We start from the raw sequence: 21,323 nt of genomic DNA, 5'->3' as shown, positions 1-21,323 counted from the left end.
CTAATCCAGGGAGTGAGGACTCAGCAGCTCCGTTATGTGTCGAATCAACGTCGGCTCGGCGCTTACAGGCTGTGACTGAGAAAAACCCTGCCGTACTTCGCTCATTCAGCTCTTAAAGCTCACTTTTTCAGCTCAAGCCGTCGGGCTCCTCGCTACAGATTTGCTCCAGAGCCGGGACTCCGCAGACGTTACGTCGGGACAATGGAATCCAACGTTATCCCGGACAGTGTCCGCCATCAGCGGCTACAGCCGGGCATCGGATTCAGTTCGGGAGCGACCGGGACCCTCCGCTCCTCTCTCCGGCCCGGGGTTACGGTCCCCATCGCACCGTTGCTGTCCTCTCCGGCCTCTCTGGCGGCGTCCTCCGGGCCTCCTCCCCCGCCGCCTCCGCTGCAGCTCCACAGCCTGTACGGCGGAATGGGAGCGGGGCTGGGGCCGGGGGCTAGCGGTCACTGTAACCCGGGGAACCCGGCCGTGCTGAAGGAGGCGGTGGAGGCTGTGGTTCGCAGCTTCGCCAAACACACGCAGGGTTACGGCAGAGGTAATGTCCGCTGCTGACACTGTCCTGGAAATAGCGGCGTTAACGCGTGTCATACTGCTTCAGGCTGTAGCTGGGGAGGGGACTTTTGGAGAGCTGGAAACCACTTTCAGCTGCGCCATTTGTTTGGAAGGAAGGCACAAAAAACCTCCACCACACTTAGAACAAACTCCTGTAATTTCCACCTTTATCTCCGGTGTGTAAACACACCAGTGGTCATTTGCACCTGATGCAATGTTACCGTGAAGTTTCCTTTGATATTCGCTCCAGTCACTCCATCACAGGATTAACATCCAGGGGCTGCAGGGGTTTGCATTTACGAACAATACACTATTGTTCGTAAATTAGCCGTTACACTCATGTTACACGGTAAATAACAAGAATAGACACTGTGGAAATCGATAATAACCTTGAAAAATGAAAGAGCAGTGCCCCTATAAGGCTTTATGTACTTTATATTAAACTTTATATTATTACTTCATGATGTGCAAAATGCACATCATTAGTAATAATTACTTGAAAAATCCAGTTTAATTTAAAGTACTTGACTGATTTCTATCAGAGTTTTCCTAAAACTATCATTAGACCAAAAGCTTAAGTAATGTTAACATGTGTGCCTGTCCCAGGCTAATAGGATTTATTTCCAAAAGATGGTCCCCATGTGTCCCTAACTAACAGCCTCTCCCCCTGCATGCCAGTTAGGCTTCTTAACACAATTATTGGCAGCATTTTTTGAAGACTTTTGGCAGTAAAACACACACACGAGGTGATGTAATTAGGCTTTCCTATACTTTTGCTTTCAAGCGATTAAGTTGCAATTTCAAAAAGGCCTATTAAGTGTATTTAAAGGAGTACTATAAGAAAAAAAAAGGGGGGGGGGGCATGTGTGCAAATACACCTTTGGAAAAGATTTCGTTGGACTTTCAAGTGGAGTTGCAGGATGTTCTATGACTGTAGTTTGGATCAGCTTCACATTACATCCTTCGATATCTCCGAGAGTTTCCTGTCTCTTTGCACTTTTGTTATGGAGGAAATCCTCCGAATTGGATAAAAACAGACCAAGAGGCCTTAATAAACCACTGTCACAAGCCTGAATTGGTTTGTTAGCCCCAGTTGCTGCACTACAGGCTGCAGACCCGCAATGCAAATCCAATATCTCGTCATACCTCCAGACTTTAAAATAGAGTAGATTCTGGACAAAAGCTGCAGTGGAAGTACAAAAAACAGTATTTGTAAAATAAGTTTTTTTTAAACTTTATGTAAAAAGCATTAAACACACAAAAAAACTGTCTTTAAAGTAGCACCAACTCTTGCCCACATTAATGAGCAGATTTAGGCTGTTTCCGTTTCTTTAGGCTCTCTCTTTATGTAATCCCAGACTGACTTGACTTTGAGATCAGGGCTCCGTGGGGGCCTGACCATCTGTTGCGCCTCTCCTTGTTCGTGTTGACACTGAAGATGGTTCTTTACAACTCTGGCTGTGTCTTTGGACGCATTATCTGTCATCCTGCAGAGCGAGCTTAGGAGAGATCAGGCGCCTCCCTGATGGAAAGCAACCAAAATATTTAAAGTATCTAAAACATTTTAAAACTTTTGATAAAAACTGTGTCACAGAGTAAAAGCAAGAGAGCCGTGTGTGTTTAAAAAATGATTTGGATTGTCCTTCAGGGCTCTATAGTATGGAAAATATGGCTTGTAGTTTGTTGACAGAAGCTTTAATTTTTTGTTTTTAATGTTCGACAAAGTGGCCTGGCCTCCAGAGCAAGATTCAGGCGGTAACTTCGTTCAAATCATGTTGGCTGCACACATATTTCCCAACAGACCCCAAACCCAAGTAATCATTTATGACTCAGTTGCAGAGTTTGCAGCTTTCCATTGTTGTTTTTGTTTCCTTGTGGATGACATGAACTCCGTTCTCTCGTGTGAGGGCCAGAGTCGAGTGTTTTTCTCCAAGCCTCTCCTCTGAGGTGATGCAGAATTTCCTCTGGGCAGCCACCTAAAATCTTTCCGGAAAACCCTGTGGCATCCTGGAGACGACCTTCCCCTGCACCTTTCCATCTTTGTTTAGAGAGGATGTCGCAGAGCTCGCCTAACGGCTACAGACCAAAACATGTAAACTGCACTAATGATTTGTATTAGTGTGATGTAACAGGGCTTCTTCTTTTATCTGTGTGTCCTGCAGTGAACGTGGTGGAGGCTTTGCAGGAATTTTGGCAGATGAAGCTGACCAGAGGAGCCGACCTGAGGAACGGAGCCCTCGTTGTTTATGAAATGGTCCCGTCCAACAGCCCTCCTTATGTTTGCTATGTTAGCCTTCCAGGCGGCAGCTGCTTTGGAAGTTTCCAGGTGCAGTGTCTGCTTTCTGTTAGCGTGAATATTATGAAATATGCAGTACTGTATGAAAGTCTTTATACTTTGCTTCCAAAGGAGCCGGACTTCCTTGGAATTTTTAAAGCGGGTTTGGACATTGGCTGCTTTTTTACTCCGTTTCAAAGGAACGTTTTTTTATGCATGTCTGCACATAACAGACATCTTACAATTTTAAACTGCTGCCTGTCACAAGAACACATTTCTTTAGTCGAGCATGAAAAATGTGAAAGCTTAGGCATAAAATTGTATATATTTGTGATTTCCAAAGAGCTATTACTGGAAAACTTGGTATACGTCTCGATGGTGCGCAGTGGAGGACAAAAAAGAAGCAGGAAGCCTAAAAAACTATCTAGAGCATATGAACAGTATCTGAAGGTCACGTCCTTAAAAAAAACTCTCAAAGACCTGACAGGAGGGATGAACCAGTGCTGTGTCTACACGTAACAGACAACTCGGCAGTTAACCAACCAACCAAGTGTATCTTTAACTACTTTGTTGCTTTCATCCTGCCACAAAAACACATCATTTGTTCAATTTTCTTTAGCCGAGTCTGTAAAAATGCCAACAATAACATAGTTTGACAGGCATAAAGTTATATTTTCATATTAACGAGGTGATTCCCAAACATCTGTTGGCTGAAAACTTGGCATAATGCCTTGACAAAAGAAGTGGCCTAAAAACTATCTACATCAGACGAACGGTATTGGAAAGTTATTTACGTAAGAAATAGAAAGGAATCCAAAAAAGACCTGACAGGACCTGAGAGATGCATCTGGACCTTCAGCTGATCCATCTAATGTTCATTGAAGCCTCATCATAAATGTCCCTGTGGAAGGCTGGCTGTCAAGGAGTCATTCTTAAGGAAGGCTGAGTTATGCCAAATTACATGAGTGTCTACAGTCACGTGTAAAACAAGGTGGAGGCTCTGTCATGGTTTGAGGTTCCATTTCAGTCTGACGGACTTGTGAACGCAGAAAAGTGCCCTTAGATTTTGATTCAACATGCAACACCTTCTGAAAAGGATCCAATTCGCAACAACTTCAGTTTTCAGCACGCACAATGGACCACTATCAGTCATGGATTGGGCTCCCAGGTGCCGTCAACATCATTGGGATCATCTTGACATAAAACCGAACAAAAAGGCAGCCAACATCCAAAGAAACTACTTAAAGAAATGACAAGAAAGCTGCCAAAGCGAGCTCAGGCTGTGTTGAAGAATAAAGGTAGTCATACCAAGTACTGACTTTCGAGGTCATTAACTCTAATTTTCCTTCCCGCTTTCCCATCAACATATAAAAAAACGAGGAGTGGCTCAAGACTTTTTTTGCACGTTACTGTAAAAACACGCCATTGTCTTTGGTTGAACGTCAGTGAATGTGTTGTGGTTTGGTTATTCTGTTGCAAGCATTCCTAAAACCACAAGACCAAATATGGATGCAAGCTCAAAGCCACAAAGAGTCATTTAAAGACCGGCCGGGTTGTCGTTGGCCTTTTGACTGTTTATCTGTCCACTGATACATGCTCTCTTTGCTGTTTGACAGTTCTGTCCCACAAAGGCAGAGGCGAGACGCAGCGCCGCCAAAATCGCCCTGATGAACTCCGTTTTTAACGAACATCCCTCGCGTCGGATTACAGACGACTTCATTGAGAAGAGCGTGAATGAGGCGTTGGCCTCCTTTAATGTAAGTTTAAAAAAAGAACTGCAGAGAACTCAAAGTTGTGTTTCTACGACTGTCAGTCAAGCAGGATGGTCGATTTGAACGCGCTTCCAAAAACATGATGTATTAAGTTAATTTTGCTCAGTTGCTGGCATCATACGCATGGATTGTTTTGTTTTTTTACACATAGTAAATATTATGAAAGTGTATACTATGGATACAAATAGCTGATGCTTCTCAAAATTAAATGAAGGAAAATTACACTGCATTGGACTGACTCCCAAACTCAACACAAATATGTGCCAAATATCTGTAGGGAGATATGAGTAAGTAGCATTTACTATGTGAGCTCAACCTGTGGCTGACTTGACTTTAAGTGCTTGTCTATGCTCACAGGGAAACAGAGAAGAGGCCGACAACCCCAACACAGGGATCGGGGCGTTTCGCTTCATGCTCGAGTCCAATAAAGGAAAGTCCATGCTGGAGTTTCAGGTGCGTGTTTTAAGTAGCTTTTTAAAAAAAACAAACAAAAAGAAAACTTATGATAAATGTAGGCCCAGAGCCTGTATGAGAGTAGCTACATACAGAACACGTATGCATAAAAGTAGCAGTTTTATGTGTAAATGTTCGCCCAAAAGTGATAATATGTAGTTAGTTTGGCCCCACAGTGTTGAATTACTGGTCTCTTATTCTTGGTCTCGGCTGTGTTTGTCTTCCAGGAGCTGATGACTGTGTTCCAGCTGCTGCACTGGAACGGAAGCCTCAAAGCCATGAGAGAACGACAATGTTCCCGACAGGTAAAGCCAACAAATGCCTTCTATTATACAAAAATAGTAACAGTTTTCAGCTACTTTTATTTTATTTTTTTAATGAACAAATTTCCCAGTAATCAGTCACAAAATTAAACCTACTGAGAGGTGAAGTGAAAAAAAAAGAGATTATCTCCACAGTGCAATGTCCTGCTGTTTCTTAGCTCCTCACCAAAATGCAAAACTTGCTCAGGAACAGCTCAAGGACCACAATGAAAAGCCCAAATTCCTATTCTTTTCCCTTTGTAAGAGTCGGGACAGATTCAATCAATCGAGGCCCCACCCAGCAACCCACATATCCAAAACGATCCGCATCCAGCGTCCCAGTGGCAGACACCAAAACACTCCCAAAGAGGTCCTGTGTCCACGCCCAGATGGGCCACAGCTGTTTTGGTGACCAACACAAAATCTGACTGGTGGTTTTAATGTTGTGGCCGATCAGCGTTTAGCAGGGCTTTTTCTCTGTGACAGGACTGTTCTAGATAAATTTGTAGTTATCTTTCTCACCATGAGCAGTGAGTGAAAAAAGAGCAAAAACAAAGCATGTGCCTCCTAAAATATGTGTGTTTCAAAATAATCCCCATTTATCTCAAATTGGGCTTTTGTACAGCCCCTTAGCCCATCCTCTGAAAGTTGTTGTAGCGCCAGTTAGGGTCTCCCTCCTTTTAAGGCAGCCACATGAAGCCGCTTTAAAAGGAGGTGCGGTGTAGTCGAAGCTTTGTGCATGATATGATCATAAAAATGAATTCTTTGCATTTTTCTTCTAATTTAAAACTCTTTTTTGGCATCATACAGAGCCAAGAGTAGAAAAAACTGTCTGCACATACGTTGACCTCTCTTGAGAGACAACAGAGAGTGCCTACAGCCATCTGTGAAATATGGTGGAGGCTCTGTCATGGTTTGGGGCAGCATTTCAGCCAGTGGTGATGGAGGTCTTGTCAAAAATGATGGAATTATGAATGCATGACAGTGTGACAGTGATCACAAACACACTGCCAGTGCAGTGAAAGCATACCTGCATAGAAAAACACACAGCGGAGCACTATCAGGGCCATGGATTGGCCTCCCCACAGGCTGGATTTCAGCATTACTGCAGCAGTGTGGGATCATCTAAAGATAGCGAACATCCAAAATAGAGCTTTTCATGTTTTTCAAGAAGTCTAGAGGACAAATAAGAATAAAGGTGGTCCAAATGTTGACTTTCAACCTTGTTAGGATTGTACAACTCTGTTTCTGTCTTATATATACTGTATTCCTGTGCATGTTTACTGTGCTTATTTCACATTTTCACCAAAAATTATAAAGAAATTTCATGTCTTATGAAATTTAAAATGAAGTTTTATTAGGTTCAGCATCAGAATCTGAATAACTCGAGGAATATCTAATTGGGAATGCTGTTTCCCACTATCACATCTTCTGACTCTAAATGACTTTCTGGCTGAACTTGCAGGAGGTGCTGGCTCACTACTCCCATCGGGCTCTGGATGATGACATGCGCACTCAGATGGCCGCCGACTGGGTGAACCGAGAGCAGAGCGTAGCGGGCACCATCGCGCAGGAGCTGGCCACGACAGAGCGGGAACTAGAGGACGCCAGGCTGGCGGGCAGAGAACTGCGTTTTTACAAAGAGAAGAAGGACATCCTCATGTTAGCTGTGGGTCAGCTCAGTGCAGCCAACACCGCCACTCTGCCATCACACTAAACCAACCGTATGGAAACATGCCTTCACACTCCGTAGGATTCCTGGTAACAGTACTGATCACTTCATAGGTGACTTCTCAGAACGTTTTAGGTTTTGTTTTGTTTCGTGTACCAGGTAATCAAGCCTTGACTTACAGTATGCACATCTTGTCCATAAAACAAATACTAGCCGCTATAGCCCGTTACCTCTTTGTGCCTAGTAATTACAGGATGACAGTGCTTTTTTTCTAGATGCCTGTAAAAGTGCTCGGCATTCAATGTGACTGGGATTTACATGTTTTGTTTTCATTATTTCATACTGTACTTACTCAAAGTAGACCTATGGAGACAAAACCTTTATGGATCAGTGAATGTACGGGGCATAAAATGACCCATCAGACCAAAACCTAATGAGGTATAGCTCCTGTGTTTCTTCTCGGCTTCGGTTTGTTTTGGTTGGTTGTAGTATTTGGGATGGGAAGATGCCAAAATTGATGATGCAAGAAGCCTGTGTTTGTTCATGAATAAAGCACAGGAACAGAGGTCACCCACTCAGCAAGATATGAATGAAGGGGATAAAAGATCCCAGCTAATATCACCGGTTTTCTGTAATGGATGTGCAACCTGCTCCTACAGGTTTTTTATGGGAAGCAGCCTCTAATAATACTAGACTTCCAGTAAGCACAGAAATACGCTTATTGACTCATGTAATAATAATTTGTGGGTAATTTGCAAAAGAAGAAACATGTCAGCAGGTAATTGATGCTCTGACAGCAGCTCAGGTTAAAAAAAAGATCAAATATTAAACCACCACTATGCCGTTGTACTTCAGCTTTTCTTGCAAAGGCATTTTTTAAAGCTTCGTCTCTTGCTTGGCGACGATGACACTAGCCGAATGTATCATTTTTAATGTGTTATCAGCAAAAAGGACCTGCAAAGCAACACGACTTACAAAAACTGCAAAATCTGCTCTTGTGATGCAGATTGTGTTGGTCAGCTAGTGGAGTTCAAACAAAGTGAGTGTTTGTTAGGACTTAAATGTAGGTCAGGGTCTCAGCAGTTAAAAAATGGAGGCCAGAGAATGAGTTGGGCTTTTTTTCTCTTTTTTTTTTTTTAAAAGCTGAACCATCAGTTTTGAGTCATTGTAGTCAGAACAGTGCCAGCTTCTGTGGTCTAAGTTTTTTTTGAGATACTGGAAGAAGGAATTGGGTTTTGGCAGTGTTATAATGTCTGCATGCCAAAAAAATGTAATATAACAGGCATTTATTACCATTTTTTTCCCGTAAATGTCATAACTTTATATTTGTTCGTCTTTATAAAATGCATTTTTATATGTTGTAGGGATAAAGGCGTTTTAACAAGCAGCATTAAAAAGACCCCACACAAGTTTTAATTGATGTGATATGGTTCTTTTGGATGTAATGAAAGTCAGACAACAGGAGGGCTCGTTCTTGCTGCTGAATGCTGGATTATTAGCAGGAGCAGAACCCGATTATACGAAATATAAAGAAAGAACAAACAAAGAAAAAGTGCAGGAAGTTTCTATAACTCATCTCTGGAGTCTTTGTGCCTTTATGAAAATGGTAGCTAGCAATGTTTGAACAGTCCTCTTTACACATGCGGTTAATTTCTTACTGTTACAGAATTTTAAAAGAATAGTTCAAACATTTGGGGGAAATTTACTCTAAGAATTTGATTGACGTTACACGAAGGGCGGTCTGGTTAATATGAAGCTAAATAAAGCCGCTTCGCCATAGATTAGCATAAAGACTGAAAACGGATGTAAACAAGTTCCCACACTCGGCCCCAAAGGTAACAAAATCTGACCAATGTTACTTCATTGGTCTGAATCACAGACTGTATAAAAAAGATGGACATAGCTTCTCTGCTAATATAGAAGCTTGTGAGCTACCAATGTATAGCAAACGTTGAATGGCTCTTTGCAGAAATGGATAAAGGTGTGTTCATGTCAAAGTGTTAGACAGCTGATGACAAGGAAATGATCTGCCTTCACAGAGCTTTCTGATTGGCAGAGCTAGCTAAATTTCAACTTAACTTGAAATTTCAAGTTAGGAATGGCGATTTTTAAAATTTTTTTTCCAGCAAACAAGCCCCTGTAGTCTGAAAAGTGAAGCCAGTGCAGAAGTGCCTTCAACCTGCATTCTTTATAATTGTCAACTCCTCTGGAATGACTGACCCCAGTCACTACTTTCCTTATGTCATTGTGGTCCCTTTTAACACACAGCATGATGTCTGTTGGTAAATTATGAGCTGGTGTTGACTATGATAAAATACGGTGTGTGCTAGACCAGGACTGTTGTGGAGGGCCGGATCAATAAGCTGAACTACTTTCTGCTCAGTATTCATTTTTATCTCTTCATAAGCTTATTGATCCAGCCGTCCACAACAGTCCCAGTTTCTCACCACTTGTTTGTTATGTCTGGTATCAAAACAGTCCAAAATGCCAAATGCAGGGCTTCCAAACCAGTGGGTGATGACATGGTGGCTACGTCCGTCTTTTAATTACAGTCTGAAGTGGCATCTGTGCTGGGTAATACTTCCAGTACCTGCAGAGTGTTTTATTCAAATAATTTCCTTAATATGCTACATGGCGATTGTGAAGGATGTATTTAATATTATTACCTTTGGTATAAATTTATAAACATTATATACTGATTCTGTTTCTGTTTTCTTTTTTTGTGCCCACTTTGCAGCATATGTGTGTGGTGCAAATATAAAAATGTTGACTTTGCAGTTCTCTTTAATTAATAATGCAAATTTATAATTGACAGAAAAAGTCATCTTTATATATCCTGGTTAATATCTTCAACTTTTTCAAATGTGTAAATTTCAAATCAGTAAATTTTAAACTTGGTACTAAACAGATTGCCAGGATTTCATATGCAGAAACACTTTCAGGGATTTTATCCTTCTTTGACTCAATTAAGAAAAGTAAATGTGATTAATGAGGAAATCTCAAGCAGTGTTTTAATGAACTGCTTAACGGGAAGGAGGCTGAGGCTGTTTGTTTCAATTTAGATGCTCAACTTCTGGTTTGTTTGGTTTTTATAGTTTGTTTGTTTTTATAGCCACAAGCCATTAATCTCAAGGCTCCTTCTGTAAAAATGCCTTTGATCTTTCTTTGTTATCAATATAATTGAAGTTTTTTTTGAACCGTATGTTTGTTTTTTGCCATTTGTTTGCTAAAAAACAGTTTTGGCTCTACATGTTTTTGTTTTTTTGTTTTTTTTTGCTTTGATGCATGATGTGTTGATTAAGTTCTGGTTTTATATGTTTCATATTCTATACAGTATTGTTTTATAAGAGTGTTTCTCGAGGTCCTTACTGTTTGTATTTTCTATGAACATTTTGTATTCCATGTTTATACTTTTAGTAGATTTATATGTATATGTAATAAATTTGCTGTTACAAATGGCACTGTGTCGAGCCACTTGTTTTCAGTGACTGAAAATCAAGGCCACACACACACACACACACACAGTGGTAATAATTTAATATTCCAAATTAATAAAAATGCATATTCCAGATTTTTAGAGTATAAAAGCACTGATTTCATTCACTTTATTTTTTTTAAATTATGCAATAACTTGCAAATGCCACCAGAAGGCATAACAGCCTTCCACCCACAATCTTAGTTAGGCATCGTAGGCATCAAAACCAAACACAATTAACATTACAGAGCAATACTGGTGCATTTATCTTTCCTCTTTCAGAGCCCACAAGAGTTATCAAAGTAAAAACAACTTTAATAGACTAATTGCCTCTATTACCTCAGATGATCAAAGGACTTGATACCCCTGTCCAGGTTGCTCAGGATCTTGAATGGCAGCATCACCAACTGGATAGGGAGCTGCGCCTGACCGGGATCACTTGGTTCTCATGGGGGTCATTTTAGGAGATTTAGGAGATTGAACCATTAAGTTCAATCTCCTAAATCTGGGTGACATATAAATCAAATGATGCAGCCAAGATGATCGCATGGGATCCAGACTGTTGTCCATACTGCCATCAACGAAATGCTACCCTACCGTGTGCAGGACAGAAAGAAAGAGGGAGAGCTTTTAACCTGAATCCTTTAGAATCCTAAATGAGACTACAACCCCACTGACTACCTAACCACAACTAAGCTACTCAGTACCTGGACTGTGTTTGTGAAACTAATTAATTATGTTTGTTATTATTAAATTAAAATAAATTAATAATAAGTTGTTTGGAATTTTTCTTTTTTTTTTTTTTTGGAAAATTGTGTCCAGAAGCATTAAAAAATAATTAAATTCAATTCTAGCTGAAATGAACTCGTTTTTCACATAATGTTCTTTAAAATCCGACATTTAATATCATACCAGAAAAAATTAAATTAAATTAAATTAAATTAAATTAAATTATTTTTTTTGTTTTATACTTCCGGTACACAACATCGGAAGAGGCGGGGTTTTATTGTGCTGCGCTCCCCCTGCGTTGGTCATTCAACATGGCAGCGGGACCAATTTCAGAAAGAAACCAAGGTAAACTCATCATTAAACTCTGTTTTGTTTCTTTGCACTTCTCATTCATAAAAGTGCTGGTACATTTCACCGGAACCGGCTCATTTTTACGTACCGACTGCCTCCTTTAGACAGCAGTTTGTGATAAACAAATGGCAGATCACATGGAAACATTGAGTTGTCGCTAGCTTAGCATGTCGCTGATTTTCCTTTGCAAACAGACTTTTTAATCCTTTTACTTGTTACTTATATAGAAGCCAGTTCAGCGATGGTTTTTGGTTGTTTTAAAGTGCGACTCTTCCAAACAAATTAGCAGCAGACTTAACGTCTAGTTGACCAACAACTACAAGTAGCCGAAGAAGCTAACAACATAGCTTATAGCTTGACTCGGCGGTCATGTTAAACATATTAAACGTCTTTGTTTCGTATCGTGCTGATTTTATACGGGGCTATTTTATTTCTTGATGTGGGTATACAGATATAGGTATTTTAGATGTAAACACTAAACGTGAGTTTCCTGATTAAATATTGTACACGTATAATAAATGTGAGGAGAGTGTGAGAGGCAATAAAGGAACTTTAAGAAGAAGCAAGTAAATAATTTATAAATCTTTTATCCGGTCACAACGCATAGTTATCTGTACACATCTTCTGGCTGAATTATATTAACAGGCCTTCCAAAGGACACAAGCGACTGGATCTCACTGATTAACTAATTTATTTCCAAATATTAGCTATTTTTCTATTCTTGAAGTTTCTCCATCGACTTTTACTTTAATGTCACGTGTGTCCACTGAAAAAGAGATTGACGACCTGTGATGACGCACTGATCATTATGAGGTTTATTTTCTCTTCATGTTTTAGACGCTACTGTATATGTTGGTGGTTTGGATGAGAAAGTGTCTGAGCCGTTACTATGGGAGCTTTTCCTGCAGGCTGGTCCTGTGGTCAACACACACATGCCCAAAGACAGAGTCACAGGCCAACATCAAGGTAAGTAATCAGATCACCTTTTTGGTACGTGTTTTGAAGGATCACTAAAAACAAGCTCATCTAACAGTTTTTGCTACTTTCTCAGGCTATGGCTTTGTGGAGTTCCTCAGTGAAGAGGATGCCGACTATGCCATCAAAATCATGAATATGATAAAGCTCTATGGCAAACCGATCAGGGTTAATAAAGCTTCTGCACACAACAAAAACCTGGATGTCGGTGCTAACATCTTCATCGGTAACCTGGACCCAGAGATTGATGAGAAACTGCTCTACGACACGTTCAGTGCCTTTGGTGTGATCCTCCAGACGCCAAAGATCATGAGAGACCCAGACACCGGCAACTCTAAGGGTTATGCTTTCATCAATTTTGCCAGCTTCGATGCATCCGATGCCGCCATTGAGGCCATGAACGGCCAGTACCTCTGCAACAGGCCCATCACAGTGTCGTATGCCTTCAAGAAAGATTCCAAAGGAGAGCGTCACGGCTCGGCCGCAGAGCGACTCCTGGCCGCTCAGAATCCTCTCTCCCAGGCAGACAGGCCTCACCAGCTGTTTGCAGATGCTCCTCCACCGCCAACGGCTCCAACGCCAGTCCTGACCACGCTGGGAGCTGCGATGGCCATTCCAGGTAAGCAAATGGAAGTTGTTTTATTGCATTTTGGGCATTTGAACATTGCTGTGGGGTGTTACACAACATTTCAGGCACCGTTCATCAGGTAATGTGGAAAAATCTTGTTTCCGTTAATAAGAAGTTAATAGGTGTCGATTTTAAGTGATTAGCTTACAAGATGAATTTGGGTTTCTGGTACAACTTGACCTACTTCCAGGAAAAAGAAGTAATCAAACTGGAGTGGTCTAAGAATAAAAGTTGTTCCTCATACGTTTTAATCTCTTTTTACATTATGCTCACATGGAACTTCCTGTAGTTTACTTTACATCTGAATGGTTGGACATTAAATAAAAAGAGCAGTATCTATTACACAGAGTTTGTCCAGTGGGCTGTGATGATATATTTTAAATAGTTTTGTCTGTCTAAGAGAACGATGCAGTACTTGAATGATTATCTTAGAATTGCTGTTCAACAGCCAGCCCCATCTTGGGCTCGTTATTCATGGCAGTTAATTATATTACTCTGTTAAACTATCGATTAAAGTACAAACGGCGTCAGTTAAACTTAATTTATGAAAGCGTGAGTTTGCCTTCTTTTGCACACACACAATCCAATTGTTGACCAGATCCTGTTTGGAAATAGACAGGACGTTATACCTGCTGCTCATGCTTCCTGTACGCTCAGTTATTGTGATCATTTTATTCTAAGAAGTAATAAATTCTGAGTAATTAGCAGGTGATATGCCGGTGATATGCGGTCATGTTGTTGTGCTTCCTTTTGTTCTTCTCGGGATAATCTCTAAACAGCAGCAGTATGTGATTAATTGTTATAGATTACAGGCTGTCATGGGAGTAGATGAGTTTCCATCATGAGCATTAAGATGATGTAGGAAGTGTGTCTGTGCTGCTCTGGATGATGCCTCTTTTATCAGTAGGTGATAAAGAGATTATTTTTAATCTAACTAATCTTGATCAGTGTGTGGAGTAAAGTGAACATGACAGCTGACAGATTGGTCCTTTAATGAAGTTCTTCATAGATATTACATTAGCTACCATGGGTAGATCATTATAAGTCACATTGCTCTGCTCAAATGTGAAATATGAGACTCACTTTGCAAATGCAACCTGTTTGCGTGCAGGCATGCCACCTCCTGGTGCTTTCCCTCCTGTTCCTCCACCTGGATCGATACCTCCATCAATGCCCCCTGCTATGGCTATACCACCAGTAGCTGTGACACCAGGCCCGCAGGGTGGTGGCGGACCTCCACCCGGACCACCACCGTTCCCTCCTGGCAGCATGCATCCAGGTAAAGCTACATTTATGCTTTCAATGTGTTTCCATATTCATTCCTTGTGGAAAGTAATGCAGTAGTACGTTATAAAAGTTTAGATATGTATATTTACATGCTTTTTATGTAGTTCTTGTACATATGAGCCTGCATGACGTTATCAGTTATAGATTACCTGTGTTTGGCGTATTTAAATATACCTGGAGTTGCACTCTTACCAGTTTGGTCCATGTGGACAAATGTTAAGCTTGAGCTTGCTTTGTTGCTGCCATGCAGGTATGCCTCAGATGCCCATGCCTCCTCCTGCTCCTCCTGGCATGGTGCCTCCGCCTCCTGCTCCACCAGGATCAAACCCCCGGGCACCGCCGCCCCCCAGCATGCCTCCACCCCCACCTATGGGCATGCCTCCCAGAGCGCCATATGGGCCTCCCACAGGTAAGCGCTGTGGCATCTCCTTCAGTCTTTGTTGTCTAATAAAAGTTTCTCTGAGCACCAAAATAAGAGGAAAAGTCCTTCAAAGAAACATTTCCCTGTAAAAAGAATCATTGAAGGGTTCTCTCCGTAACACAACTGATATTATGCATTGAAAATGGTTTTGCTGTCTTGCGCTCAGGTTGCGCTGTTGTTGATGAAACACATTGATAATTTAGCATATAAAATAAACATTTGAGCTGTGAGATGATTTGGAAAGCAGTCAAATGTTCATTGACTCATGCTGATGCCTGTGAAGGTACCCTACTAAAATTTGTGAGCCAAGCCTTAAAAAATGTATTATTGCGGGCCTTTTATACATTGCTGTTACACCAGCCAGCTGTGGCACAAAATCTGGGCTCTGATACCCAGAAGAAAGGATATGGGAAGGAAGCTGAATAAGATGTAACATCATGTTGGGCGGCATGGCAAGACAGCAGTTAGCACTGTTGCGTCATGGCAAGAAGGTTTCTGGTGTGAACCCCGGCTCCTGGTAGCGTTTTACAGCGGTTTTATCAGACTGTGACCACTTGTTCTCTCTCTCTCAGGCCCTCCTGTCCCTCCAGGCATGAGAGGGCCTCCTCCTCCCATGCCTCCACCTGGCTATGGTGCCGGTCCTCCTCGACCACCTCCCTTTGGCTTCCAGAGAGGACCTCCGATGCCACCGAGGCCCCCAGGTGTCCCCCCACGGGCTCCTCTGAGAGCACCGATGCCATCGTAATTCCTGTTAGATAACTGTCTGTCATTTTGCTTTTTTAAAAAAAACGCATCCTTAGGCTTAGTTTGTAAGCGTGAGAGTAATTTAACCACCTGTTTGTATTTGGGGTTTTTTTGGTCATTGTACAGATGAACAACAAATAAAAAATTTTAGTACAATTCTTTACTGTTTTTATTTACTCTGACAACAAAACACAGCATCAAATAACAGACTTGTGGCTCTAAAAGGGACACAGATCAGATGTTGCTTTCAAAGTATAGTTTTATTCCTCCCGGAGCATCTGTGTGCTCAGAAATCTTATAGAAGAATTGTTGGAACTATTGCTCCTAGGTGAGCTGTTGTGGGGGCATGGGAGGAGGTCCGGGGGGTGTATCCAGGACAGCTGGAGGAACTGGAAACTGCTGGAATGACAGTGTCACTGTGCCTAGTGAAGACATACACTGAGAGGGTCCTTTAAGCTTGAATGAAATTTACAGCTGCCCACATGGATAAACCAAACTCCTCCTGGATGAAGGTTTTATGATCAGAGGAGACAAAAATTGAGTAAAGGTGAGGATTTCACACCTAACAACAGCACCAGCTGTCAAGCATGGTGGTGGTAGCATCATGCTGTGTGGCTGTTTTGCTAGCAGTGGTACTGGTACACTGCACAAAGTGTATAGAAAAATGAAGAAGGCGTATTACTTCAAACCAAGTCCTAGATGTTTTTAACTTGTACACAGTTGCGTGTTCCAACAGGACAATGATTCCACGCACATCAAAACTGGATTTGAATGGATAAAGCAGGCTAACCTTCTGGAAAGCCCAACCTCAAGCCTGCTGAAAATCTGTGGGCTACAATTTAAAGCTGGGTCGGTACCAGGAAACTTACCAGTTTAAATGAACTACCAATTCTGCCAAGAAGCATGAGCAAATATCGAGCTAGAATTATGCCAGAAGTTTGCTGATTGCTACCAAAAACACTGTGCAATTTGAAAAGGCTCACTTAACTAAGCATTAGTGGGGATTATGTACACAGGAAAATGGCGAGAATGATTTTTCCAGAGTTAACATTTTCATCTAAGAATAATTTTTACTCATTTTGGATTGTAATCATTTCGATTGGCCACTGGAGTTGAACAGAGAAAAAAAAAACGGAGGAAATTCCTAAGTTTCCTAAGTTTCCTTTCTGCTGCTGTCCCGCAGTGGAACAGAGACAACTGTCAGCGGTGAGCCAGGTAAGTGAGTAAAGTGCTTAATAATGATTTCATTTAGGATAAAATGGGGATTTTTTTGTTTATCTGAAAGGTAACGCCTGTAAGTAACATTAAAGCTTGCGAGTTTGTGACAAGGTTGGTTAGGGGGGAGCAAGCATGGGAGAAGGCGCTGGATCCGGGGAAGGGAGTGTGGTATCAGTGTGCATGTGTGCGTGCGTGTCGGGGTGTGTGTCCTGAGTTCAGCCTGAGAAAGTGTCCTTTCGCCTGTTAAGTATGGAACTCCAAAGTGTTCAAAATTAAATAAATAAATAGGTCAAGATGAAATAAATAACTATGTGAATAAATAAGACACAGATATGTAATGTGAGAATGATATTGTGAAATAATGGAACACATTTTGAAAACAATGCTCATTATTGTGAAACATATTACATTCTGCTATATATATTTTCTTATTATTGTGAAATATTATTTCATGGTCATTATTTTTCACAATAACAGAGATTATTCCTGAGGCATTTTATTTATTTCCAGCCGTTTATATTCCAAAATGACCTTTTTTCAAAGTCAGTCTTTATTTCAAAATCCCGTTTTTCCCGATGGTCTATTTATTTCATAATGCGACTTTTCAGCAGAATGACTTTGTCTGTCAATCAAGAAAGACAGGGCGGAGCCAGTTGTGTGATTGGTTGCTCCTTTACTCAGACATAAGTAATAGCACATGAATTGTCGATTTAGGTTTAATGGTGCAATGCATCTCCTATGCAGCTGGCGGCAGTATGCAGCTCAAAATAAACTTAAGGCACCGACAAACGCAAAACACTGGGCGCGAATAACGTTACAGGGGTATCAATTCTTGTGAAGGGCATGGCTGCAGGAAACAAGTCCGTTTCTGAGTTACTCAGAGCACTTGCTAACCGCTTAGATTGAACGTCTTCACCTCAGTCTGCGTATTGCAGCAGTGTACTGGAGATGAAGTGGTCCCTGGTCCAAGTTCTCATCACAACCGCACAGTGTTAACGTTAGCAAATGCTAACGCTATCACAGCTAGCTCCACTCCACGAAACGCTGTTCAGGGTAAGTAACGATATGTTATTATTGCTTGGTTAGTCTGTCTGTCTGGCAAAAATGAGCTTTTTAATCAGTTTAGTCACAGATTTTTTTTTAATACTGTTTTTTATCATAGCAAAGAATTCTATAAATTAGGTAAGAGAAAATAATTGTCTTCTGGGTTAATGTCTGTATTACTATTTAAATTGTTGTAGGTAATAGTTATTCATGACTGTTTTAAAGTGGCTTATCTTCTGTGCTAATATGGAAGACAAGTAATCTATGTGAAAGAAAAGAAAGCAATTTTAGTTCAACGTAGTGATTTTGTAAGTGGGTATAATTTGAAAATGCTTTTACTAGTACAGTGGATGTTCTTTAAATATTTAACATTTAAAGTGTGTGTCACTTTACAGACTCCAACTTCAGTTTTGGTTTGGTCTCACCGTTGTAGGTCATAACACAAACAAGTCGTCAAGTCAAGCAGCTGAGGAAAGGGCTTAAGGAAACCATGGTATGGCCGCTTCTGACAGAAAGATCAGACATCATTCCTCCTTTCTTACCAAGGGAATCAGAGACTGCTCCCTGTTGTGAGGTAAGGTCAGGTCACATCTTTTAACATCTGAATAGTAAAGCTATTTGGTTAATTTATGAAGGATGAACATTAATTGTTGACACAAAACACCAATATACTGTTTTGTATGCGTGGGTTAGTTGAACAGCTGGGTTACATTTAATAAAAATACACCTAATGTTGCTGATGCTCTTAAGACTACAAGATAAGTAAAGCTATAAAATGACTGTGGCCTGCCACAGAAGATGAAGATGAGGAAGAAGAGGAATGCTCTCGAGGATAAATGCAGAGTGGCAGGTTACCTTCGGTCCTTCATTGAAAATGGTAAGTCTGCTGCGATAGGTATTTTGCCATTGGTTTTCTCTGATTATACTTTGGTAAATTACATACAGTCCAGTGATCTTGGGTCATTAACAAAGTACACTATAGTAGAGCTGGGCGATATGAGATTTTTTCATATCACGATATTTATTTTTATTTATTTTTTTATAAAAAGGACAAGAGCGGTGAGGTCTATCGCAATAGTTTAATTTTTCTATTGAGAAAAAGTTATTTCGCAATACATATCGTTATCGTTCTATCGCCCAGCTCTACGCTGTAGTATAATTTTGTTTTGTTATTTGCTCCATGCAATACATAAGAGTGGTGGCATTATCAGTTGCACTAGAATTGTATGTAGACTACTTTTAGCTTTGTTAACATAAAAATATCTATAAAAGCTACAACAGCAATTTGAGTGGGGCAAAAATGTCTGGTGCCCTGTATGTAAGTGGTCATCTTTTATGGTATTTCTCCATAAAAGATTCAAAATAATGAATATAGGATGTCATTATAGTTTAAAACAATCTTCTGTTGCAGCATCTTGTGCACAACAAAAAGCCCTCATCAAGTTTTGGACAAAAAAAATTTCTAGAAAAAATTATTTGAATTAAGATGTTACACTACTCTACTGTGTTCATTGTATTAAATCTGCTCAGAGTTGACATGTACTGTATATCCAACCAAGAAATGAATATCATTAAAGTGACAGCTGTATAAAACAAATCCTGTTTTATAGCCACTCACTGTTTTGTTGAAAATGAAATTGGTTATGCTGTTTTGAGTCAGTATTAGCTACAAAGCTGTAGAAATTAAAAAAAAAAAAATCCTCCTGACATAGAAACTGATTAAATGTAATAATGTCTTTCTACAAGTGATTTTGAAGTATTGGTAGCACAGCAGGGTCTTGTTCATTCAGTGCATCTGGGAGCTGAATCTCAGGAATGGTGATCTCATTTGATGGGCAGCGATTATGTTGTCCTGTCCAGTCCACACCATAATCCTCATCAACCTGAAAGAGCATGCACATGTTTTAAATCTAAACTGAAGAGGTGTTTCCTGCAGCTGTTCCTAGATGGACTTATTGAGTCTGCCAGGGCCTATGTGAGTTGCTTAGGCATTGGCTACCAACTAATTATTCATTCACCCATTCTAGGTCAGGATTGGTTCTCTTCAGGTATAACAAATTTAACTTTGTTTAAAGTATTGCCATCTATACCTGACAGGTGGGATAAAAGAGAATGGCTTGGGAGGCGCACAGCAAATCTCAAAGTTTTCCAATTAATGCTGAAAGAACCAAGGATGTAAATGTATTCTTGTTTTAGCTTTACCGAAGACACCAGAGAAAGTATGATATCTATAATGCTGCTGAAATAGACAAAACCATTTCAATAAACTCGCTATTTAACATCAACCTTGTTATGCGTTATCAGAGAACAATCAACTGCAAACAGCAATGAAACATTCAACTATGTACTATTTAAAGCACTAATGACCCTGTTGTCTAACAAGATGTGATAAGTAAGTAGACTGTGGAAAGCTGGTGGGTCTACTCTCTGTGTAAAAGGTTCCTACAGGCTCCACTGACCCCAGTCTCCGAGTTAACACACAGCTTTAGCCGTAGCTGCCCCACTTAGTTTAGACAGTAACAAAAAAAAGTAAGCGATAATAATTCATTGTCAAACGTCATAATTAAGGTCAACACCTAAACAATGCTGTGTACAGAATCACACAGGTGCTCAATTACAGCATAAACTTACCTTAGACCATCCTCCGTCATTTTCCTCCTAATTGTGCTCGGAGACACAGAAAATGTATCGGCAATTACCCCGACGGTTATCCCGGACAGCACTAAAGTCCTGAGTGCTGCACCGGGATTTCTAGACGTGGACGGCCAACATTTGAAGACTGTTCTTCCTCGGCGTATTCCAAACGAACACGGTGCTGAATTGATCTTAAACCTTTGACAATGCTGTCATCGATGCGAACATCTTGAAGAGCAATTATCATCCCAAGCATTTCAGAAACATCTAAACGACTCAAAACAGTATCTACAGGTAAATGATCCCTCTCTATCTGATTTGCTTAAATGAGCAGAACTGGCTGAAGTTCACACCAGTCCGCCATCCTCCGTGACTTTTGACCTAGCACGCTGTTGCTAGCTGCAGTAGCCGTCCGCGGAGCCGGTATCCAGGAAAACTAGTCGATGGTAAACGATAAGCCAATAGGTGCAAAGGTCCAGCCCACTTACATTGATTGACAGACAAAGTCATTCTGCTGAAAAGTCGCATTATGAAATAAATAGACCATCGGGGAAAACGGGATTTTGAAATAAAGACTGACTTTGAAAAAAAGGTCATTTTGGACTAAAAACGGCTGGAAATAAATAAAATGCCTCAGGAATAATCTCTGTTATTGTGAAAAATAATGACCATGAAATAATATTTCACAATAATAAGTAAATTTATATAGCAGAATGCAATATATTTCACAATAATGAGCATTTTTTTCAAAATGTGTTCCATTATTTCACAATATCATTCTCACA

General features: G+C 40.6%; 2 protein-coding genes across 2 annotated transcripts; both read left to right on the top strand.

The window, feature by feature from the left end:
• Positions 1-17: 17 nt before the first annotated feature.
• On the top strand, positions 18-9,129 carry lix1l (limb and CNS expressed 1 like). Its single transcript, XM_026155596.1, has 6 exons — positions 18-541; positions 2,721-2,884; positions 4,450-4,590; positions 4,963-5,058; positions 5,286-5,363; positions 6,826-9,129. The coding sequence occupies exons 1-6, from the start codon at positions 202-204 to the stop codon at positions 7,075-7,077; spliced, it is 1,071 nt and encodes a 356-aa protein (XP_026011381.1). The 5' UTR covers positions 18-201; the 3' UTR covers positions 7,078-9,129.
• Positions 9,130-11,494: 2,365 nt separating this feature from the next.
• Positions 11,495-15,783, top strand: sf3b4 (splicing factor 3b, subunit 4). The gene is made up of 6 exons (XM_026157247.1): positions 11,495-11,581; positions 12,425-12,553; positions 12,639-13,181; positions 14,302-14,469; positions 14,728-14,886; positions 15,471-15,783. Exons 1-6 carry the CDS (start codon positions 11,548-11,550, stop codon positions 15,641-15,643), a joined length of 1,206 nt encoding a protein of 401 aa, XP_026013032.1. The 5' UTR covers positions 11,495-11,547; the 3' UTR covers positions 15,644-15,783.
• Positions 15,784-21,323: the final 5,540 nt, after the last annotated feature.

This window comes from Astatotilapia calliptera, chromosome 22 (assembly GCF_900246225.1).
Source record: "Astatotilapia calliptera chromosome 22, fAstCal1.2, whole genome shotgun sequence".
NCBI lineage: Eukaryota > Metazoa > Chordata > Actinopteri > Cichliformes > Cichlidae > Astatotilapia > Astatotilapia calliptera.
Note: the sequence above shows the minus strand (reverse complement) of the source record. Positions and strands in the feature narration are given on the sequence as shown.